This window comes from Lagopus leucura, unplaced genomic scaffold, assembly GCF_019238085.1.
Source record: "Lagopus leucura isolate 7727_CA_CO unplaced genomic scaffold, USGS_WTPT01 Super-Scaffold_100008, whole genome shotgun sequence".
Taxonomy (NCBI): Eukaryota; Metazoa; Chordata; class Aves; order Galliformes; family Phasianidae; genus Lagopus; species Lagopus leucura.
The window spans coordinates 32,303,341-32,322,398 of NW_024962265.1; the positions used below are offsets into that span (position 1 = coordinate 32,303,341).

The 19,058-nt window shown below is 42.7% G+C and overlaps 1 protein-coding gene across 1 annotated transcript in view; it reads left to right on the forward strand.

Annotated features, from left to right (window-relative positions):
• RASSF3 (Ras association domain family member 3) overlaps nt 1-18,255 on the forward strand; it is a 50,755-nt gene extending 32,500 nt beyond the window's left edge. Inside the window, exons 2-5 of the mRNA XM_042872446.1 lie at nt 12,698-12,805; nt 13,895-14,162; nt 15,099-15,214; nt 15,537-18,255. Coding sequence (XP_042728380.1) covers nt 12,698-12,805; nt 13,895-14,162; nt 15,099-15,214; nt 15,537-15,686 — 642 coding nt within the window. The 3' untranslated portion in view covers nt 15,687-18,255. The remainder of the gene's footprint in view (nt 1-12,697; nt 12,806-13,894; nt 14,163-15,098; nt 15,215-15,536) is intronic.
• The last annotated feature ends 803 nt before the right edge of the window (nt 18,256-19,058 follow it).

Consider the following 19,058-nt stretch of genomic DNA (forward strand, 5'->3'; position numbering starts at 1 on the left):
AAGTTCCCCTTGACTACATTTTCCTTGGTGTACTGATTGATGCAATTGTGAGGTTGCTTTGTTTATTATTTAGTAACTTTAAAAGTTTATAGGGAAATGCTGTGTTTCTTTACAGTTGAGTCATTTTTTGTTATGATACTTAAATTTTGCTCTACTGATAAAATGGAACTTGTGTCACTTCACTTGCTTTATTTTGCCCCCTAAAAACACAAGTGTCAGGATTCTTAGGTTAGGACAATATTTTTCTGTTAAAGCACAGGAAATATTAAAAACAGTATCTCAAAGTCTTAGTAAAAAAGCAATTCAGTTGCGGTTTTGCCTTGTGGAATTTGTTGCTTATTTAAACGAGCTTTGATTCAGTTGCACTCTGCTATCCCATGCTTGTCTGCAAAATGACCCACACTTTTCCATGTGTGCTGGTTGAGGGTGTTTGTTGGAGGGTGTGATGGGTCCTCATTCTCCCCATTCTCTTTAATGTTAAGTAAGTGAGTTTTCTGTGGGAAAAAAATCTGGAAGACTCTCTTCTCCCTCCCCCTGAAGTGTGTGTATCAGCTCTAACAGATCCTGTGTCTTCATGAGCTTCATGATACGTTTCCTGAAACAGAAGTTGGGGCTAAGGAAAGGTGGAGTAACAGCAGCATTTCCTTGTGCCTGTAACATCCTGCCCATAAAAGCAGGGAAATAGCTGTTTGGAAGGGAAAAAAGAACAACTTCTGAACTTTGTGGTAGAATCAACACATTCTCCCATTTGCTGCTTAAGAACAAAGCCCGTAAGTTTTTTTTCCCCTTCACGGGTTTCCTGGTGGCCATTCTCCAGCATGGTAAAATAGCTTGTGTTTGGAGACGGGCCATGCAATCAGGTTGTGAGCCAGCAAGCCATTTTCTCCAGCACAGGCTTAGGGCTGTTCTCCTGACCCTTTCTCAGAAGAGCTGGGTTCATCAAGCTCTTTCACTGGGGTACTCTGTAAGTACAGTTTAAAGTCTTCTGTTCACACTGCCCACAGAAGTCTACCCAATGTGACTTCCTGTTCTGTTCTCCTCCGTGATGCCCTACCAGCATTCCACAGGGCATTGCTGTCGCCCTGCTCTTTTATTGATGGCATTAAAAATGAAATGAAGGCTTATGGTGGCAATTGCCCTCGTATTTTGCAGTGACTCACTTGTCTGCCTGAGATGTGACTTGTGAGCTGCCAAGGAGGAGCAGCATGCTCGTGGCAGACCAGGAAGCAATGTGAGCTGTGGTACTTAGTACCAGTCTAGCATGGTGGTGGTTCAGCTGAGAATGTGCTCAGGAGTGTTTGTTGCAATAGGATGCTTTGGAACTTGAGGCAACCAGTTGGCTTGAGTTCTCACTTGGGAGAAATGCATGTGTAAGTACTGGGGAGAAACAAACTCATACTGAAAGTAGACAGCCACCTACTATTCAGCAAGTGTATTTTTGCAAAAAGAGTTGAGTTAGATGAGGTTGTGGTAGTTTTCCTTTTTTTTTTGTAATGCCAGTAGAGATTATTGTCTTTCTCCTTAAAGAATGTAAGAGCTGTGAAGGAACTTGTCCTTTTGGCAGTCTTCCTCTGCTCAAAACTGTGGAGCCTGTTCAAGTGTACAGCTGAATTTATGATTCAGTTCCCTGAACAGGTAAGGATCTCTCTTAGTTCATCTTTTCTGAATGGAAGAAGCCCTTCCCTACCACATGCTCCTCAAGAAACCCCACAAAACTAAGGAAACAGTTTGATTAAACAGACAGTAGAAAAACAAGGGATTGAAAGCCCTCAGAAAGTAGGTTATCATTACCATACTGATGAGTTTATACATGGCATAAAGATGCATAAATTGCTCTGTTTCCTCAGAGTACAGTGATCTGAGGTACACCTTACCTTAGTGAGTGTGAGGTCACTCGGATGTGCCAGTGTGGTGAGGGGCTGAATAGTGGGGTCCAGAAACCCTCTGCTGCTGCCTTTACCTTCTTGTCTGCTGTACTAATGACTGTGCTGGGATATGTCTTTTGACTACTACCCTGTTTTTAATAAAACATGCTAATATTGAGGTAGCACAGGAGGGTTCATACTATTAGCTGTTAATGAAGTGTGCCAGATGATCTAAATTTTCTGGAGTGTAAAAGGAGAAAAAGCATTCATGCAGGTTAGTCTGCCGGGGTGTCTCCTTTTGTTTGCTTTTTGTGAAATACAGAATTTGGATCCTCTTTGAAGAAACTGGGAGCTTCTTTGAAGGTGACTCCTGAGCGCTTCAATGAAAGTTGTGTGGAGTTACTCATACAAAGCACAGCAAGAGATAGTGTTAGTGTAAGAATATTTCCCATGTTCTATTTCATTTTCTGCTGAAAAAGAGCTGTTGTCACTGAAAACTTTATTGTATGTGGGGTTAGGTTTAGCTCTTACCATCTGATGTATGTATATAAAGCAGCAGTTATGTAAGTTGGCAGTAAATACATATGAAGGCTTTGTCATGATCACATTCAACATACTAAGAAGGTACTTCAGCTCTTTGGTGGCTTAGAGAATGTATACTTCAATAAAGATACCAGAGATCGCTTACAGCTTTCTCCCCAAATTATGATGGGACTTTGAGGCCTTCAGAATGCAGATTTTATTTGAGAAACAGATAGTTGTGCTTCTTCAGTTTTGTGGGATTTCTTGAGAAGCCCTTGTCGTAGGGGAGGACTTCCCTTCGGAAGAGTTTCAGATATGAGGTCAGTGCCAGATGAACCGAGAGAGATCCAGTACTTCCTCCATATAGGGAACAGTGTGTTCCTCAACAAGGAACTCACCCCCACGGGCAGTGCTTGCTTGAAAAACTGCATCTGTTTGAGCAGTGCTGTCTGTGTTCATTGCAGGGTCTGATGGGGAAAGCTGCCTGTCAGGGTTGTGCTGTTTCAAGAGAGGCAATGTATTATGTCATGCTTCCTCAGTCAGCATTACTGCTGGGTAGCTTTTAAGGGCTTGGTGTTTCGTTTTGTTTAGTTTTGTTTTTCAAATAGATCAAATCTAAACAAAATGGACTGACTTGGTGGGACTGTGGCCATGTTCAGATTTGCCACAGCATAAGCCCTGAAGCTGGGCTTCGGTATGAAGCTGCTGCCTGCTTGACACAAGCAAATTTCATCAGGTGGCTTAAAAAAGGGTTTGATGAGCCAGTCTGTGAACTACCCAACCGGACCTGGGAGGGGAACCTTGCTCTGAAGATAAAATGGCACAGAAGCCCAGCCTGGCACCCAGCCCCAGATGAGGCTACCAACTGAACCTGCATCACTGAGGTGCAGAGAGACCTGACAATAGCCAGGGGGCAAAAGCAGCACGACTCTGCCTGGCACGTGGCTGGCTCTTCCCCCACAGAGCTTCCCCAAGTAGCTTTCCAGTGCCAGTTCTGATACATGGTGTAGATAGTTGCATTTGAAGTCTGCGGGGTTGTCATTGCAAGCAGCCTCTTCCTGCATCCTGGTAGATGGAGCCTGCTGGATTCTTGCAATTCAGGTTTGCATGCAAATACTATGGTATAATGACCCCAGGTCCTAATGTTACTTAGTTGTCTGATTTGCTAGCTGGATGAATAGTTTGGTTTTCAGACAGTACTTCACCTTCTTTTCAAGATATACTAATTAGATTTCTATGCCGTATCTTGTATAAGCTTTCCAGCTGTCTGTTGAAAGCTAGATTTTGTTGTGCAGGTCTCAAAGATGCGGGCTGTCCCTTTATACTTGATTAAACCCCTTATCTCCTTAAATAGCCAGCAATTAAAGCTCATGCACTTTCTATAGAGGAGACCTGAAGGAGAGAGGTTATTTATTGTTTGCGTTGTTTCTTGCATCTCATTTTACTAGCTGTAATGAGCAAATTGACACAGCTGTGAAATGTTACTTAACTTGTGTAATGTATTGCTTTTAAAATAAGTCATAATATGAAAAAAACCAGAGTAGGAATCTGCATTAGATCTGCTGATTCTTGCTGGACAGACTAATGCCAGGCCTCAGAGACTATTCTTCATACGGTTGGTTTTCAGTCTACGCAAATGACCGCCTTTTAAAAACTGGGTTGTGTGCCAGTAGTTAAAGTATGGCCTTATAGGGTATGACAGGCTTTGTTACTAGGGATTTTCAGAGGTGAGGTCACGATAAACTTAGCTGAAACTTCAGCAGTGTTAATGTTACCAACAAATAGATTTATTTTTCTAACCTTCCTTTCACAATGCCTGAACGTGACCTGCTTTTATATGGCTCCTGTTTAACGGAAAATAATTTGTTAGAATGAATAAAGGGAAGTTAGTTAAAGCCCATGTTTTCATTCTCTGCTGCTTAAAACTATTCACCTTATAAACATCGAGTGTTTACATCAGAGACGTTGGGCAAGAAAGATAATGCTTTTTGGTACCCTTTCGTTAGCATGCCAGCCAGCATTGTGTGGTGGTACTCTGGGAAAAACTGAGAATAGACTGCAACTAAGAAGCACCTATTGGCTGGAATGTGTGTACCTTGTAAAATCATGCCAAAATGATAAACTGTGGCTTTCTTTGACCGCAGTGAAAGAACCCTGGCAGAGAAACCATGCTGTAACTTTCTTAAGGGTTTTTCACAGTGGTGAAGTTATTAACGATCACCTGCATTTTGGTGCACCTGTTGTGCATTCTGCATACATCCCAGCTCACCATATCTCAGGGCACACTGGAGCTACTTGTTCTTCTCTAAGATAATGGAGAGGTTGGAGCAGGTGAGTTAGGAGGAAAAGCTGAAGAGTCCAGGGCACCTCATTTTGTGGAGGCATTCAATTATGTTGTAAAAATAAAGTGATGGGTAAGCAGATATGAAATTCAGGTTCACAAGGTCTTGCAGTATTAGGATTAAGGGGGCACCCGTTACGCCTAACAGAAGCTTCCTTCTGTCTCAACAGTAATCACTTGGAAGCAGATGACAGTCCTTCACACTGCATTTGTGTATTTCCAGAACTCGCTTCTGCAGGAGGTGCAGACACAGGGAGTATCGGCAGGTTCCGAGAGGCCTTGCATGCATGCCTCAACAGCAGGGCCATAAATGGAGACTAAAGGCACTCAGAAGGGAGGTACCCTCTGCATTCCTGCTGAAACAGTTGTGGATGCCAGTGGAGAGGCTGCAGAAAAGGCTCACGTGCTCTCTCGAAATAGCCTTCTTTTCTGCTGCTGTTGCAGGCTGAATACCAGGCTGAATGGACTGTGTACACCTGGTCCAGGCGGGCATTTCTGCTGTTGTTGCCTTCAGAAGGCAGGTTGTTCTTACTCAGGTGCAGGTTGTTCTTTCTTGCTCCATTAGGATAATTAAGACTTGGGTGAGCCAAGCCTGCTCAGAAAAACAAAGTGTTTTGGACTGCTTCCTGGCTGGTGTGCCACTGACCTGGGAGTGGGAACTGGGTCACACTGAGCTCAGAAAGAAAGAGGCACTGAACAGGATATAGAGGTTACTCTGCCCACATCATCCATCCCATCAGAAAATGGCATTCCCTAACCCTGAGAACAGTGTGTGCCTGTTCAGGAGGACACAGACATTTTGAGGTGCAGTTACGTAAGAAGGTGTCAAGCTTGGAACTGCGTCTTTTTTGTTCGTTTTTTAGGGTTTTCAGACTTGGTTAGGTTTTTGTTTGTTTGTTGTTGTCTGTCTTCTCTGTAGTTTTCTGGCTGCTGGTGTATCTTACCATTTGTGTACAGGCGTGACCAGCATCTCCACTCTGGTTCTCAGGCTTTCTATGGAAAGAGGAGCACATCTTCGGAGCACACACGTGCTCTCAGATGGAAGAAGTTGCGCTTGCTGACAGTGCTGCTTTGATCTTGTGAGAGTTAAGATGAGGAAAAAGCAAGATGTTTGTTTGCAGGGTTTCAATTTCTTTCTTTCCTGTGGGAGTGCTGGCAGGTTGTAGGAAATGTAGAGTTGTTTCTTGTGAAAGTAACAACTGCACTGAGATCAGAAGTCCCTTACTGTGTTTTCTCTCATATTCTTTACTAGGTTATTTGTTCTATGGTACCACTGTTAGTTAAATCCTTTCTTTAATGCAAACATAAATAAATTGCATTGGTTTCATTTTTTTTTAACTAAACAAGACTTTATATATAATTTTTTTTAAATGTAGATTAAGTTGCATTTTTCATTTGTCAAAGCCGCAGTACTTTAACTCAAAAATAATTCCTGGTCACAATTCACAGCCAGGTCAGTGCATCTCTACTCTTCCAGCTGAATCAGGTTTCACTCTATGCATGGGATTAATAGGATGTGTGAGGGCAGGAGATAGGCACTGCCATTGCTTAAAAGTTGGCTTGAGCTCTCACAGGCCTTCTGTGTAGACTTCTTAGAACAGTGTTACAATATTCCTGGGACAGGTTTACATTTTGTCCATTACGTTTTCATTTGTCTGTCAAGCCAGAAGTTTAAGAGGAGCTTGATTTCCCCATTCCTCAAAGGTGCCAAGTTCCTAGAAATTTTGTGAGAATGGAGAGTTAGAGGAGAGGCAGCTTGTTGTGTTCCCCTGTAAATTAAAAACAAGTTGGGGAAGCTGAGCATCCATCTCGAGGCAAAGATCCTGAGGAAAAAGGCATCAGGGTTTTTGGCTGTGGCTTTTTCCTAGCCTAATTCCATAGCAGCTTGCTAGCTGTTAAGGTTAGTGCTTTCTTACTGCAGGCAAGACTAAGCTTTGGCAGTAACCGTGGGACTTGAACTTTATGGAAGTCCCAGATGTGATGTGATTCTTCTTTTTTTGGGATTGCAACTTGATTTGCAGTTCATTTTAATTGTGATCTATGCTTTTTTGTTGTTGTTGTGTTCCTTGAGGATTCACACAGAACTACTCTCTGGAGGCCCTTGTACTGGGTATACATGTTAGAAAGACAGGGATTCTTCTCTAAACATCTGTCACACAAATAAAAGTGGGGGTATGGAAAGGAGGAAGAAAAAATACATTTTCTGCCTTTTTTGTTGAGAGGAGGCTCAACTGTGAAGAGACATTGCCTCATGAGTTTGAATGAAAGACCAACTATTCCCCGTGGGGAAACAGAAGCACTTGCCTCATTTCCTTCTCACTGGCAGCTGTTCCTTAGGAATTTCATTTGAGTATGAGCTGCTTTAGTTGACCTGAGGAATAGTTTTAATATGAACAGCCATCAGTGGTGTGTGCTGTTAGAGTTGGGAAGTGCAGTGTGATATTCACAGGAAGTTAATAGGTTGAACTTAAAGAAGCATTTTGTACCCCAAGAAGTCCTCCGTGCAGATTCTGGTGCATTCAGCTATCTTGACATCAGTTTTTATCCTTCCCATCTGTGCTGGGCTGAGAAGCAGGGAACAGAAGGAGACACAGGGCTCTGATGAGGAAAACACACTTATTAGGGCTGGGAGGAGGAAGGTGCGATGACATGGCTGCCATTGATGAGATCATCATCTGGGTAGGTGATGGAAAACCTCGCTCAAGTTTTTGTGTTTTACCAAAATAACACACTGTAAGTCTATTGTAAGTCTAACTCTAGCACCCAGAAGTGTCTTGCTAGGCCCTGCAGCACCTAAGCTGACAGAAGGAACAGCATGAACTGCTGTGCTGTGTTGTGCTTCTGCATTGACACATGCCAGGATCTGTGGCTAGGAAACTCATCACCAGGCCTGTCTTTAGAAGATGGGCAGTTTCACAATTCCCAACATGCAGATTGTGTTGGACACACATGCTGGGTGTCTCACCAGGCGCTGGAGATGAATCGGCTGCATCCAAATAGACGTGGGGATGAGTAGTTGGGCTGCAGCATTCCGCTCCCAGAGGAGCTGTGCCTGGGCTTGCAGAGTGTGCCTCTGGGCTCTGAGGGACACAGCCGGAAAAGTGGCTTCTGTCCTGGGCTGGGTGAGCCACCAGGTGATGCAGACGGGCTTCTCCTTCCACCAGGACAGATGGAAATGTCACAAGGACAGGTCACACATACTGAGCTGTGGCATCCAAATCTCACCTCTGAAGCCTTCCCTCCCTTCAGCTCCATTTAACCTTGGTGAGGTTGGAGTAACTGCTCTCCCTCCCTGCAGTCTCACTCTGCACACGTGCGAATTCAGCTGCTTATGGACCTTCCTCAAGAGCACAATGCAAACATTTTGCAAAGCCCAGTAGAGATTTATTTGTTACTGCTGTTACTCTGCTGCTGGTGGATCACTCAAGATCTTTTACAGATGGTAGATATCACAGTGGAATTTGATCTCCTGAACCTAAGCAGAGATATCAGAGGGATTTTCCTTGGGCGAGTCCTTGTTATGACATGACAAATACAGGAGGAAATAAGTCATAGTTTGCCAAGCCCTCCCCCAGCTGCTGAGGTGCTTTGGTCAAAGATTTATCTGTTTGCCTGAAGACATGGCTAGACAAAGCTGTATGGCAAAAGCCAAGTGCCACACCATGCTGAGAGCAATTCAGGTTTGGGGAAAAATGTGTACTGTCTTGTCAAGGAGTAATTCTTGCATGTTGGTCATGTGTAATTAAGGAAAATGAAAGACGCAGGTGCCTCAAATCGGTGTATGGTATCTGATGTTAGTCACTGAGCACAGCTGAGACCCAGTGGGCCAAGGCTTTTGTGTTCATGGAGGGCTCACTAGATGTTCTTTTGTGGACTTTCTCCTGGTGGCAGACATGGAGAGTTCACTGTCACTTCAGTCTGTGTGACACTGACGTGATTCCTCATGGGCAGTGGTGTCTGGCAGGTGAGAGTTTCTGCTTGCTTGGTTGGAGTCTGTCCCTTGATGTGTGTGCAGCAGGAGTGTTTGAGCTTTAGTTTGGGAGTGGAAGTGTTTCTCTAGGTTCAGTCATGAAGGTCCCGGGCTTGGTTTTCCCGCTGGGATGACATCTGTGTTGGCTGTCCACCATTTCTCACTCTCTGTGATCTTTTGTTGGTCATGAGTGGAGGATTAGGCTGAAAACGGTAATTGAAGTAAAGAGGGTTTCTGCTTGCTATGTGTAGCACTTTTTTTGAAAGGATTGGGGTCTATTCATTAATGCTTTAAGCCCAGCCCCTACTTTTTCATAATCTCTATACTGTTAAAATTAGTTGAGGCAGTCTTTGGTTGCTCAGAAAATGAGGTAAAGCCATGTTTGTTGCTGGTATGTGCAGAGTGAAGTTCTCTCAGCTTTTGCATAAACACGGCTTTCCTTCTTCATGCTGAACTAAACTTGGCCAAAACTGCCTGGCCACTGGTATCAGTGTGAGGAGACAGAAGTTCCAGTTGTGTGTTCAAGCAGGGAAGCCTTCCTAGCTCAGAGGGAGCAGTGATTCCCTCAGTGATGCAAGGCAGCCTGCAGCTCTGCAGGGAGCCTCACCTGGAAGGCTGGCATTACGCTGAGCTCTTCCCGACCCCTCACCTCCAGCCTGGAGCTACTGCCTGCAGCTCCTCAAACCCACTCTTGCAATTGCATTTAGTTCTATCAAATGTTTAGCATCCAGCAGTGTGTTCTCCTGTTTAATATTTGCAGAGCTGACCCTAGGGCAGCACCAGAACAAGTCCAGCAGAACTGGGCTTGGGTTTCATACGTAGTGCCTGGATCCTAGACAGCCCATAGGAATAGGCTATTCTCAGAGGGTTGCATCTATTCTAAACTAATCAAATTGCTAGCTAGCTTGTTTACCAAGTTGGGTTAGTTTTTTTTCCAACTCTTAATAACGTAGGCAGATTGTTTACATGCTGTGAGCCATGTGAATTTGCCCTGTACCATTAATTCTTTTATAATACACTCTTTTTGTTATCTCCGGTTATTGAAAGTCCTTTCTGCCAGATTAAAGCTCTTGAAGTGCACAGAAGTCAGTGTGACGTTATTGAAACAAAGGTCAAGGTAGTCATAGGTAAGACTAGGGAGTGGTCTCTTTGTGAGTAGTGTTTTCTCTTGATGATGATGATGCTGTGGGTGGTTTGGGTGATTACACAGAATCATAGAATTGTTTGGGTTGGAAGGGACCTTTAAGATCATCTAGTTCCAACCCCCTGCTATGGGCAAGGACACCTCCCTCGAGGCCAGGTTGCTCACAGCCCCATCCAGCATGGCCTGGAATGCTTCCAGGGAGAGAGCATCCACAACCTCTCTGGGCAGTCTGTTCCAGTGTCTCACCACCATCATAATAAATAATTGCTTCCTCATATCTAGTCTAAATCCATCCTGTTCCAGTTTAAAGCTATTTCCCCTGTCCTGCAGGCCTCCCTTCAGGTACTAGAAGGCTGCTGTAAGGTCCCCTCAGAGCCTTCTCCAGGCTGAAGAGCCCCAGCTCTCTCAGCCTGTCCTCACAGGGGAGATCCTCTGATCATCTTTGTGGCCCTCCTGCTTTAACAGCTCCATGTCCTTTTTGTGTTGGTGGCCCCAGAACTTGACACAGTACTCCAGGTGGCATCTCACAAGAGCAGAGTAGAGGGGCAGCATCACCTCCCTTGATGCACTGGTCACAATTCCCTTGATGCAACCCAGGATACGGTTGGCCTTCTGGGCTGTAGGAGCACATTGCTGGCTCATGTTGAATCTGTCATCAATCTACACCCCCCAGCTCCTCCTCAGGATGGCTCTCAAGCCATTCTCCACCCAGCCTGTATTTGTACTTGGGATTGCCCCAGCCTAGGTGCAGGACCTTGCACTTGGCCTCGTTGAACTCCATGAGGTTGGCATAGGCCCACTTCTCAAGCCTGTCCAGATCCATCTGGATAGCATTCCTTCCCTCTTGTGTGTCAGCTGCACCACTTAACGATAACAGTTGGCTCCAGCGAAGTAGGGGAGAGGCACCTGCTTGGTCCGTTGTCCATGAAATAATGGCAAATAGTAAAGCTGTGGTGTCCCCTGCTAGAAATTTACTATCAAAAGTGTTAGCAGATTGGATCTGTGCTGAGAGGCTTGTCTGCAGCTGCAGACACGGAAACCTTCTGGTTTCAGCTTTGGGTCTGTGAAAGCAGATGTAGAGGCAGTAAGTGCTCTGTCACGTTTGTGTGGCTGGATCTTGGCCTGTTCTCACATGCTTTGAAGATGGTATTCATAACACCCATAGTTCCGGACCTGCTCTGTGTTACTGCTTTTACTGCTTATTTTGAGCACTAAAGCAGCAAAGCCTATTTTGATTTCAGAGGAAAAACAAAAAACAAAAATGCTTAGGCACAAGAAAGAAAGAGAAAATACTAGAGAAAATACTGTTTTGTTTTCATTTGTTCATTTGCTCTCAAAGTGAATGCTGCACGGTGTAAGAGCCTCTGTGGAGATGAAGCGAGAAGTTTAGATGAAGTTGTATTTGTAACTCTGATGGCAGTTTAGGGGAAGATGACAAATAGAGGAGTAAGAAAGATTCATTTCTCTAGTGGGACTGCAGGCTTGGATTCTGAGGACGTTCATTAACTTGGTGTTTTGCAATAGTGAGGAGGGGTTTGGCAGCTGTGCAGGGCACGCTGTGCACTTAGTGAGAGTTGTGCTAAGGAGCTGGTGGGAGGGTTGAGCGGCCGGTCTTCATTTTGCCTCAGTTTCCTCATCAGTGAAGTAAAGGTGTGTTCCCCATGTTGTGCAGGAAAGCAGCATTTGAGTCCAGATGGGAGTCTAAGGTTTCTGGCTCCCAGCGCGTTCAGATCACGCCTTTCTTTTTATAGCTATGGGAGAAAAGTCAGCTCCAGCATGTCATTTAGTAAAACACCATATAGGAAAAGCAACGCTAAGCCCCACAGAGCTAAAACTAGCCGGTTTTAAATTAGGAGACAGAAAAATGCTTTGCACATTCTTTCTGGGAAATGTCAGCTTTCAGTTCCACACCGGCTGCGATCATCCTGGCAAAGCAGAGCGCTGTCCGGCTGTGCACAGATGTCCCAAGGGCTGCATGTGTGCAGGGAGCTCCTCTCCTCTGTATGGCCGCCGTGTATGTCTGTGTTCAGATGGACCCCAAAGCTTCAGGCCTCCGCTTCTCCCTTTCTAAGCGATGTCTTGCGTCGTTAAAGCTGAGAGCTGCAGCTCTTTCAGACTATATATGGCGTTGGTGCTCGTGGTAGAATGTATTTATAACGCTGTTCGCTGTAGTGATGTGGATTGGGAACAAATGTTTGGTTGGATAAAATCCAACTCCAGGGATTGGTTTTACTGCTGAGTGTAAAATCCGTAGCAAGCTCATAAAAGCAGCAGTTGAAAATCTAATAGGGCCTTCCCCGTGGAAAAGCCGTGGCTGTGGTGTGACGTTACGGAGCTGGCGTGACTCGTGATGGCTCACATAGCAGTCAGTGCCCCAGAGCATATGCAGGCTGGGATGTGGGGATGCTCCTGTCTTTGTGGCACACGTTGGGACTGCTGGTGTTACTTGTTAGTATACACTGCTGCTTTTATTTGTGTTCTTTGTTTGTTTAGAAATACTCATTTGTGCCCTAAGTAATGTTTCAAAAATTCCAGCTGTATTCTTAACAGTATTGCATAGCAGTGACATGAGCAAATCGAGCTGTTTTACATACCCCTAATAAATATTTGAGTGAAAACAATTGGCAAAAGAGTGACACGAGTGTCTTTGGGTGTGTTGATTTAACCATCTCCGTTCAGTCCGAGTTTTCCCCTTGACTCACCTAACTTGCTCAGCCTTTCTTTTGCCGTACAGATGGTTAATGTGCATTGAGCCCTGTGGAGTCACCCAGACTGGGAAGGCTCAGATCCCACAACGTAAGAGAAGCGTTCTTTATTCTGTTTTCTAAAACCACTCTCTGCTGTTGTTGTTGAAGGATGATCAGAAGGAGACCGAACCACATGTTTATCTCAGTAAAGAAGAAGTTAAAGAGAAGATACAAAGCTATAACTCATCTGTCACTGATAAATTGAAGATGACCTTGGTAAGTTTTGCATAGGGTTTCTGTAACTTACAATAGGAGCAGTTGCACGGTAACTTTGTAGTGAATAATGAATCATTTTATTCTTAGCATCTTACATGCAAACCCATCCCTGGTTTAATGACTCTGTAGAAGGCTTTTTCTTAGATCTGCAAATAAATCTTACATCTGGAATATTTTTATTCGTGTCACTTTTTTATGTGAATGGAAACAAACTGTAGAAGAAGCAAATTTGAGTGTCGTTTGAAATGCATTTAAGATTAAATTCCGCTTTAACACCAAGATGTCAGTTTGTCAGATGAAAACCCTTCAGCTGGTAAACAAGAACATATTCATTCTGTTTGGGTTTATAAATGTTTTTTCAAGCATCTCTTTAACAGATTCACAAACAACTGAGAGAAGCAAGAACTTGCAATATTTCTTACAGGAGACTTAATGCTCAGAGCAGTCCTACAGCTTTTCAGCACAAGGAGACTTCTTACTGCTGCCCTTTCCATGCATGTTGTATGGACAACTGAATGCAGATAGATTTCTAATTTCCAAGTACCATAGTATCAGGTCCAGGGCTCAGTCTGACCTTCTCCAGACCATAATAACATTCACATTCACAAGTTCTCTAGCTCAGTAACGTGTGAACAATTTTGCTGTTTTCCTTCAGATGCAGTCAGGAAAAATAATTGAAAATGCTCATTAGATTAACATTTATTCTGTTTATTTTTGAATTGCAGCAAGATTTGAGAATTTAAATGCCATAAGATAATTTGACAAGTGCAGCTGAAAAGTAGGGAGATTAATTTCTTTATTTACTCCTCAAATATATAGTTAGAAATACATGCTAACGGACTTTTATACTTTGTAGTCAAGATCTAATAGATGTAGAGCTCAGCTGTTACTGTTAAGGCAGGTAGTAATTTTATTCCTGCTGGTATTTCTGCTGAGTAATATGAATTATTGAAGGGAATCTTTCCTAGGAGGTGTCGTGTGTTACAGTGGCATTTGCGATCTCCCACTCTTCAGTCTTCCTCCTCCACTGATATGTCACAATTGTTCACTGCTGATTTTAAGCGTTTGCGGTTTCTCTTCCTGTTGCAGAACTCAAATGGGATTTACACTGGCTTCATCAAAGTTCAGATGGAACTATGCAGACCGATCACTGTGCAGTCTTCTCCCGGCCAGGGAACGTGTGCTCACAGCAATAACGAAACTGCTTTTTACCTGCCGAACGACTGTGTGAATACACTTCACATCAGCAGCACCAATACTGTCCGTGAAGTTATTGAGGCCTTGCTCAAAAAGTTTTTTGTTGCTGACAACCCTGCAAAGTTTGCACTTTACAAACGCTGTCACAAGGAAGACCAAGGTTAGACTTAGGACATTTGGGTGACAAAGTGATGTGTGGGGATCTATGCTAGAGGAGCACTTGAAATAAACAGGGTGGAAGAAAAAAAGATGGAGGGAGGTGGCGGTCTTAGTCTCTCTTATCTCTTTTTCTTTGGAAAAGTAGCTTGTGCAATAAGAGAGTCAGTGCAGTGGGGATATTTCACAAAAGTCAGGAGAACCCACTGAAGCATCTGCGTGGATCTCCGTTGCTGTGCAGTGTGTTCATTTAAAGTGCCCCTTTATCAGGCTCTAAATTTCAACACTACAGACCTGTGAGATTGAATTACAGGACGGTGTTTTAAAGAGAAACCATCATGTCAGCAATACCTGCGGTCCCTGCTCAGACAGGCAGCTGTTGAGTGATGAGCATTGTGGGCATGCGTGTGATACTTGGTGCATGGGATGCTCTCTGAACCATCTGACGAAAAAGTTAGATGTATATCGTGTTTGGAAATCCAGAAGATGCAGAAGTTATCTTCAGTGGAAAAACACTTTTTGCCAGCGTTGTGTTAGTACATTTAAGAGACTGCCTTCTGTAGGCAGATATTGACAGCGGTTTCAGGAGCTCAGATGTTTCTGGCTGTCTGGAAAAAAAGAGTTTCAGAATGATGATACCACAGCTGTGATGTTTTAAATACTTATTTATAGCTACAGAGCTGTGTTGTATTTCCTCCTCCCACCCCCGCATACATTCAGATCCTGTGTTGACTAGAAGCCGCTTCATTCATATTTGATTTTAGCCTTGTACTGCTGCCATCCCTAAAGCTCGTTTGTTCAAAAAGAGCTTGAAGAATGTGTAAATTTGTGGCTACAGGTGCAGATCTCTGCAAATCTCTAACGTTGGCCAGCACTAATCATTCAAAACATGTCAAACATCGTTATTAAAGATGGTTAATTTCTGTCACTTCTCCTGCAGTTTATATATGCAAGCTGTCCGACAGAGAACATCCCCTGTACCTGCGTTTGGTGGCAGGCCCCAGGACAGAAATGCTCAGTTTTGTTCTACGTGAGCACGAGACTGGAGAGGTCATGGTATGTTACACTCCGCTTTTTGGTCCTTCAGCATCGTGGATGAGTGGGATCCTGTTTGATCTGCGCTGATGTGATGATCTGGTTTTTTGGGACGCTTTGTTTTTTTCTTCTCATTGATAGTTGTTTTGTGCTTTTCATAAGGGTTTAGTCTGTGGTTGGGCTGCCCTGCTATTTTAGGGCTTTCAGAACAGAAAACAGCATAAAAGAGTTAAACGTTTTCAGATTGGTAAGATTTGCGAGTAGGGTGCCTGATGCTGTGTGTATATAAATGCTTTGTGCATTTCCTGTTATTTCATCTGTCGTTTTCTCTCTGTCTTTACAGTGGGAAGCTTTCAGCCTTCCTGAACTGCAAAACTTCTTGCGTATACTGGACAAAGAGGAGAACGAGCAACTGCAAATCTTAAAGAAGCGTTACGCAGCTTACAGGGACAAACTTGAAGAAGCCCTTGGTGGGGTGTGGAAACCTGGTTAAAAAGGGGGCCAAAGCACACTCAGGAAAAATGCACACAACCAAATGTCAGTATAGCATGCCAAACCCAAAGTACAAAAGAGCAGCAAAGAGTAGTTTTCTTTATTCAGAAGGCTGTTTTGTGATGCTAGGGTACCTGAATTTTGCTATAGACTTAGTTCCATAAGCCAGGTCACTTAGCATCTCGCACCCACAAGTGTAAGGGATTCTGCATGTTTGTACATCAGTTTGCAACCCTCTGTGTGCCTAGAGAGTTTTCCAAGTAATCTTGGTGCAAGCTGTGAAACTGTAATCAATTTACTAGGATGCTATGAAATAAGATTATTTTTTTTTTCTCTTCTTTGCTTTAATGGTAGCTTTACAAGTAAGGAGGTGCAAATTGATTGGTTTAAAAAATGAATAAATCTATCTGGAAAATAATCAGTTGGAGCACTATCTTTGAGATGAAATTGATTTGCACTACCTTTCTGGTTTCAAATAGTTACTGTATAATTTGTGAGAGAACTGTTATAGATGGAAGGCATATGAGACCTTGTGTTTTGTTCTGTGAAATTTGTGGAAGGCTTTCAGGTAGTCTTCCCAGAGAAGGTAAGGAGAAAGTTGAAGAGAGGGTTAGAGTTAGGGCAGGAAAAGTGTAATAGCTGATGGAGAAGGACTGGTTTTAAATAGAAATAGTATTTATACAGAGGAAAGTTAAAATACTAATTCTACAAGAGTAAAGTTTTAGGATGTTGTAATATTGTGACTAAGTTTTAGGGCTTCTTAATTTCATAAATCCACACTGGAAAAGAAATAAAGATGATAGAAAAATTGGGAAGGAAAAAGAGGCAAAAGCTGAATAAGAATGGAAGTGGAGCTGCACAGAGGTCACAATTGGAGAAGCTAGTTCCATAAATGTGTAATGGGGGGTTGGGAAGCGCAGCAAGGCTAACCAAGTGGCTGCTTACTTGAATTCTGAAATGCGGATGTTACCTAAGGTAAAACTCTGTGAGAAATACCCATCCTAGTGAGTGTTTAAGATCCAAGCTATAACTGCAGATGCATTTGGTCTTTGTTGTAAGTCAGATCTTTCCTTTGGCTCAGCAGTCCATTTTTAGGCTGGATAATCTTGAATTGTCGTATCTGAGAGACAAAAATAGCTTCATCTGCTTCCTCATCTGTTAAAGGCTCAGTCAGGCAAAGGAAGTAAGAGTTTCTCATTCATGTTTCCAGCATAACAGAAAATTAAATTATACTGACTGTGTTGGTGACCAATCCTAGCAACTCTTGCTTTTAGTAATTGGAAGATTTTCTCTCTCATATTTTTTCAAATCCTTAATTGAACACCTGATTACCAAATTCTGTAGACTGCTGATTTACTTGATTTAAATGTAGGAAAAATGTAGCAAGAAAACATTTTACTTTATTGTAAATAAAATTGTGGTTCTTTCAGAGTTATTTATCTAAAAAGCACGCTGGAAAGAAACCAAAGAAGTGGGAGTGCAATAGAGGCATAAGGCAGGTCAGGTAACCCATAATCCAGTCATTACCACGCCAGAGAGGAAATGAGCTGTATATAATGGAGGTGAGGTGGGGGAAGTGCTATAGGCTGAGGAACTGCAGAAGTTGGTGGTGAGTTGTGTTTCGTTTCGTTTGGGTGGGTTTTTTTTCCTCTGCTCCTAGGATGTTCATTTTGAATTCCCAAGGAATTGTTAGAACTTTGGTGACATCTAATGGATACTGTGTGAAACTCCACGATGCTTCTGGTCATCACCTTAATTTGATGTAACTGTGCCTTTGTTTCCTTTCCTTAGACTTCTTTTTTGAAACTCTTCACAGGTGTTTTTTGGTTAAAAAAAAAAAAAAAGAATTTGACAATCATAATGTTTTAAAGTGTTAAGAGAAATGAAAAGTAGGACTAACTATAAAGTATCTATATGGCATATCTTGTTTTTGTTTTTTTTTTCTCCTTAATTTCACATGTAACATTGTAGTGCATGTGTGAGTTAGTAACATTATCCTCAAGTGAGACACTTTATAATGGTTCAGGGAATGCTTTTCTGTTTTGTTACGGTTTGTTTTTTCTATGAAGCAGCAGCATGTCCGTGAGTATTCTGTTAACATCTACTTATTTATATGCCTGCTCGTAACGATGTAATCTTTACATAATCGCTGTTAATGTTGAACCATTTGTTGCTCAGATTTAAACACTGTTTGAGTCTAAAAGTGGAGTATAAAAATATGTGAATTTTGTTTTTACTTGAACTGAACTATCAGTCTTTTAAGTGGGCACATCTACATTTACTTCAGCCAAAAACCTCAATCAGTGTTGTATGCACTATGAGTTTTGAATTGGGGGAGAAGGGGCAAGAACCAAAACGGCTTACTATATTTTAATTTTGTCTTAGTCCATGGGTAATTATTGTAAGATGTCATGTGTGGGGTTAATTATTATTATTATTATTATTATTATTATTTTTTACACACTGGCAATTACAACAGCTTTAATTTAAAGAAAAGTAATGGTCATCCCTGGCCACCTTTTCTCTTTTTAATTTTAGCATCAAATTAAACTGTCAAAGCTTTTGTTGCAGAACTGTTTTCATTTCTATATGTGATGGTACCAGAATGATCAGATGGTTGGGGAAGGGGGGGTGGGAGGAGGGGAATGCAGGGAAACATTAAAATATATGTCTTTAAAGACAAACAAGCATTAAACTATTTATAATTTTGACAAGCTTAGTTTTATTTTTATAGGGAAGTTTTTATTCCCCTAAAAGTTATTAATGAAATGGCAAGTGATGGTTCCATTATTAAAGTTGAAGTTGGCAATACTTTGCTATGTGGTACGTTTTTATTTTCCCATGATCTGGAGTTCGTGTTGTGATGGTTGGATACTGGATGAGGCTTCTCTGTGGCACTGGGTCATGGTTAGGAGATGTAGTGTCTGTGTGCATGTTCCCAGTTATACAGAATAACAGAAGTACGTGATTTTACTTCAGATTGCTTCCTGCTTTTGATAAACAATAATGCAAGCACAACTAAATAAATAGATTTATTTTCCCCCCCCCCAAATACCTCATCGTGGGCTGAACATGAGTGAAATGGGAACTCCCTTCTTGCTCCTCCATGAGTAATCAGGATGGTACCTGTGCTGTGGAAATGAGTGTCATTCAAGTATGTAAGGCTGGCTGTGTCTTTGTGGGGTGGTGATGTGCTGTAATGCTCTTCCGGTCCCTCCTGTGCTTTTATTAGAGGGCAAGAAAAATAACAGTTCTCCTTTGACCTTGGTGTGAATCCAAAAGGTGAAAATCCAACCGTGTTCCTGACTGCCCAAGATCCTCTGGCCTAGTTGTGTGGGAGAAGTGAGTGCAGGGAGGTTGCAGAGTAAGTGTG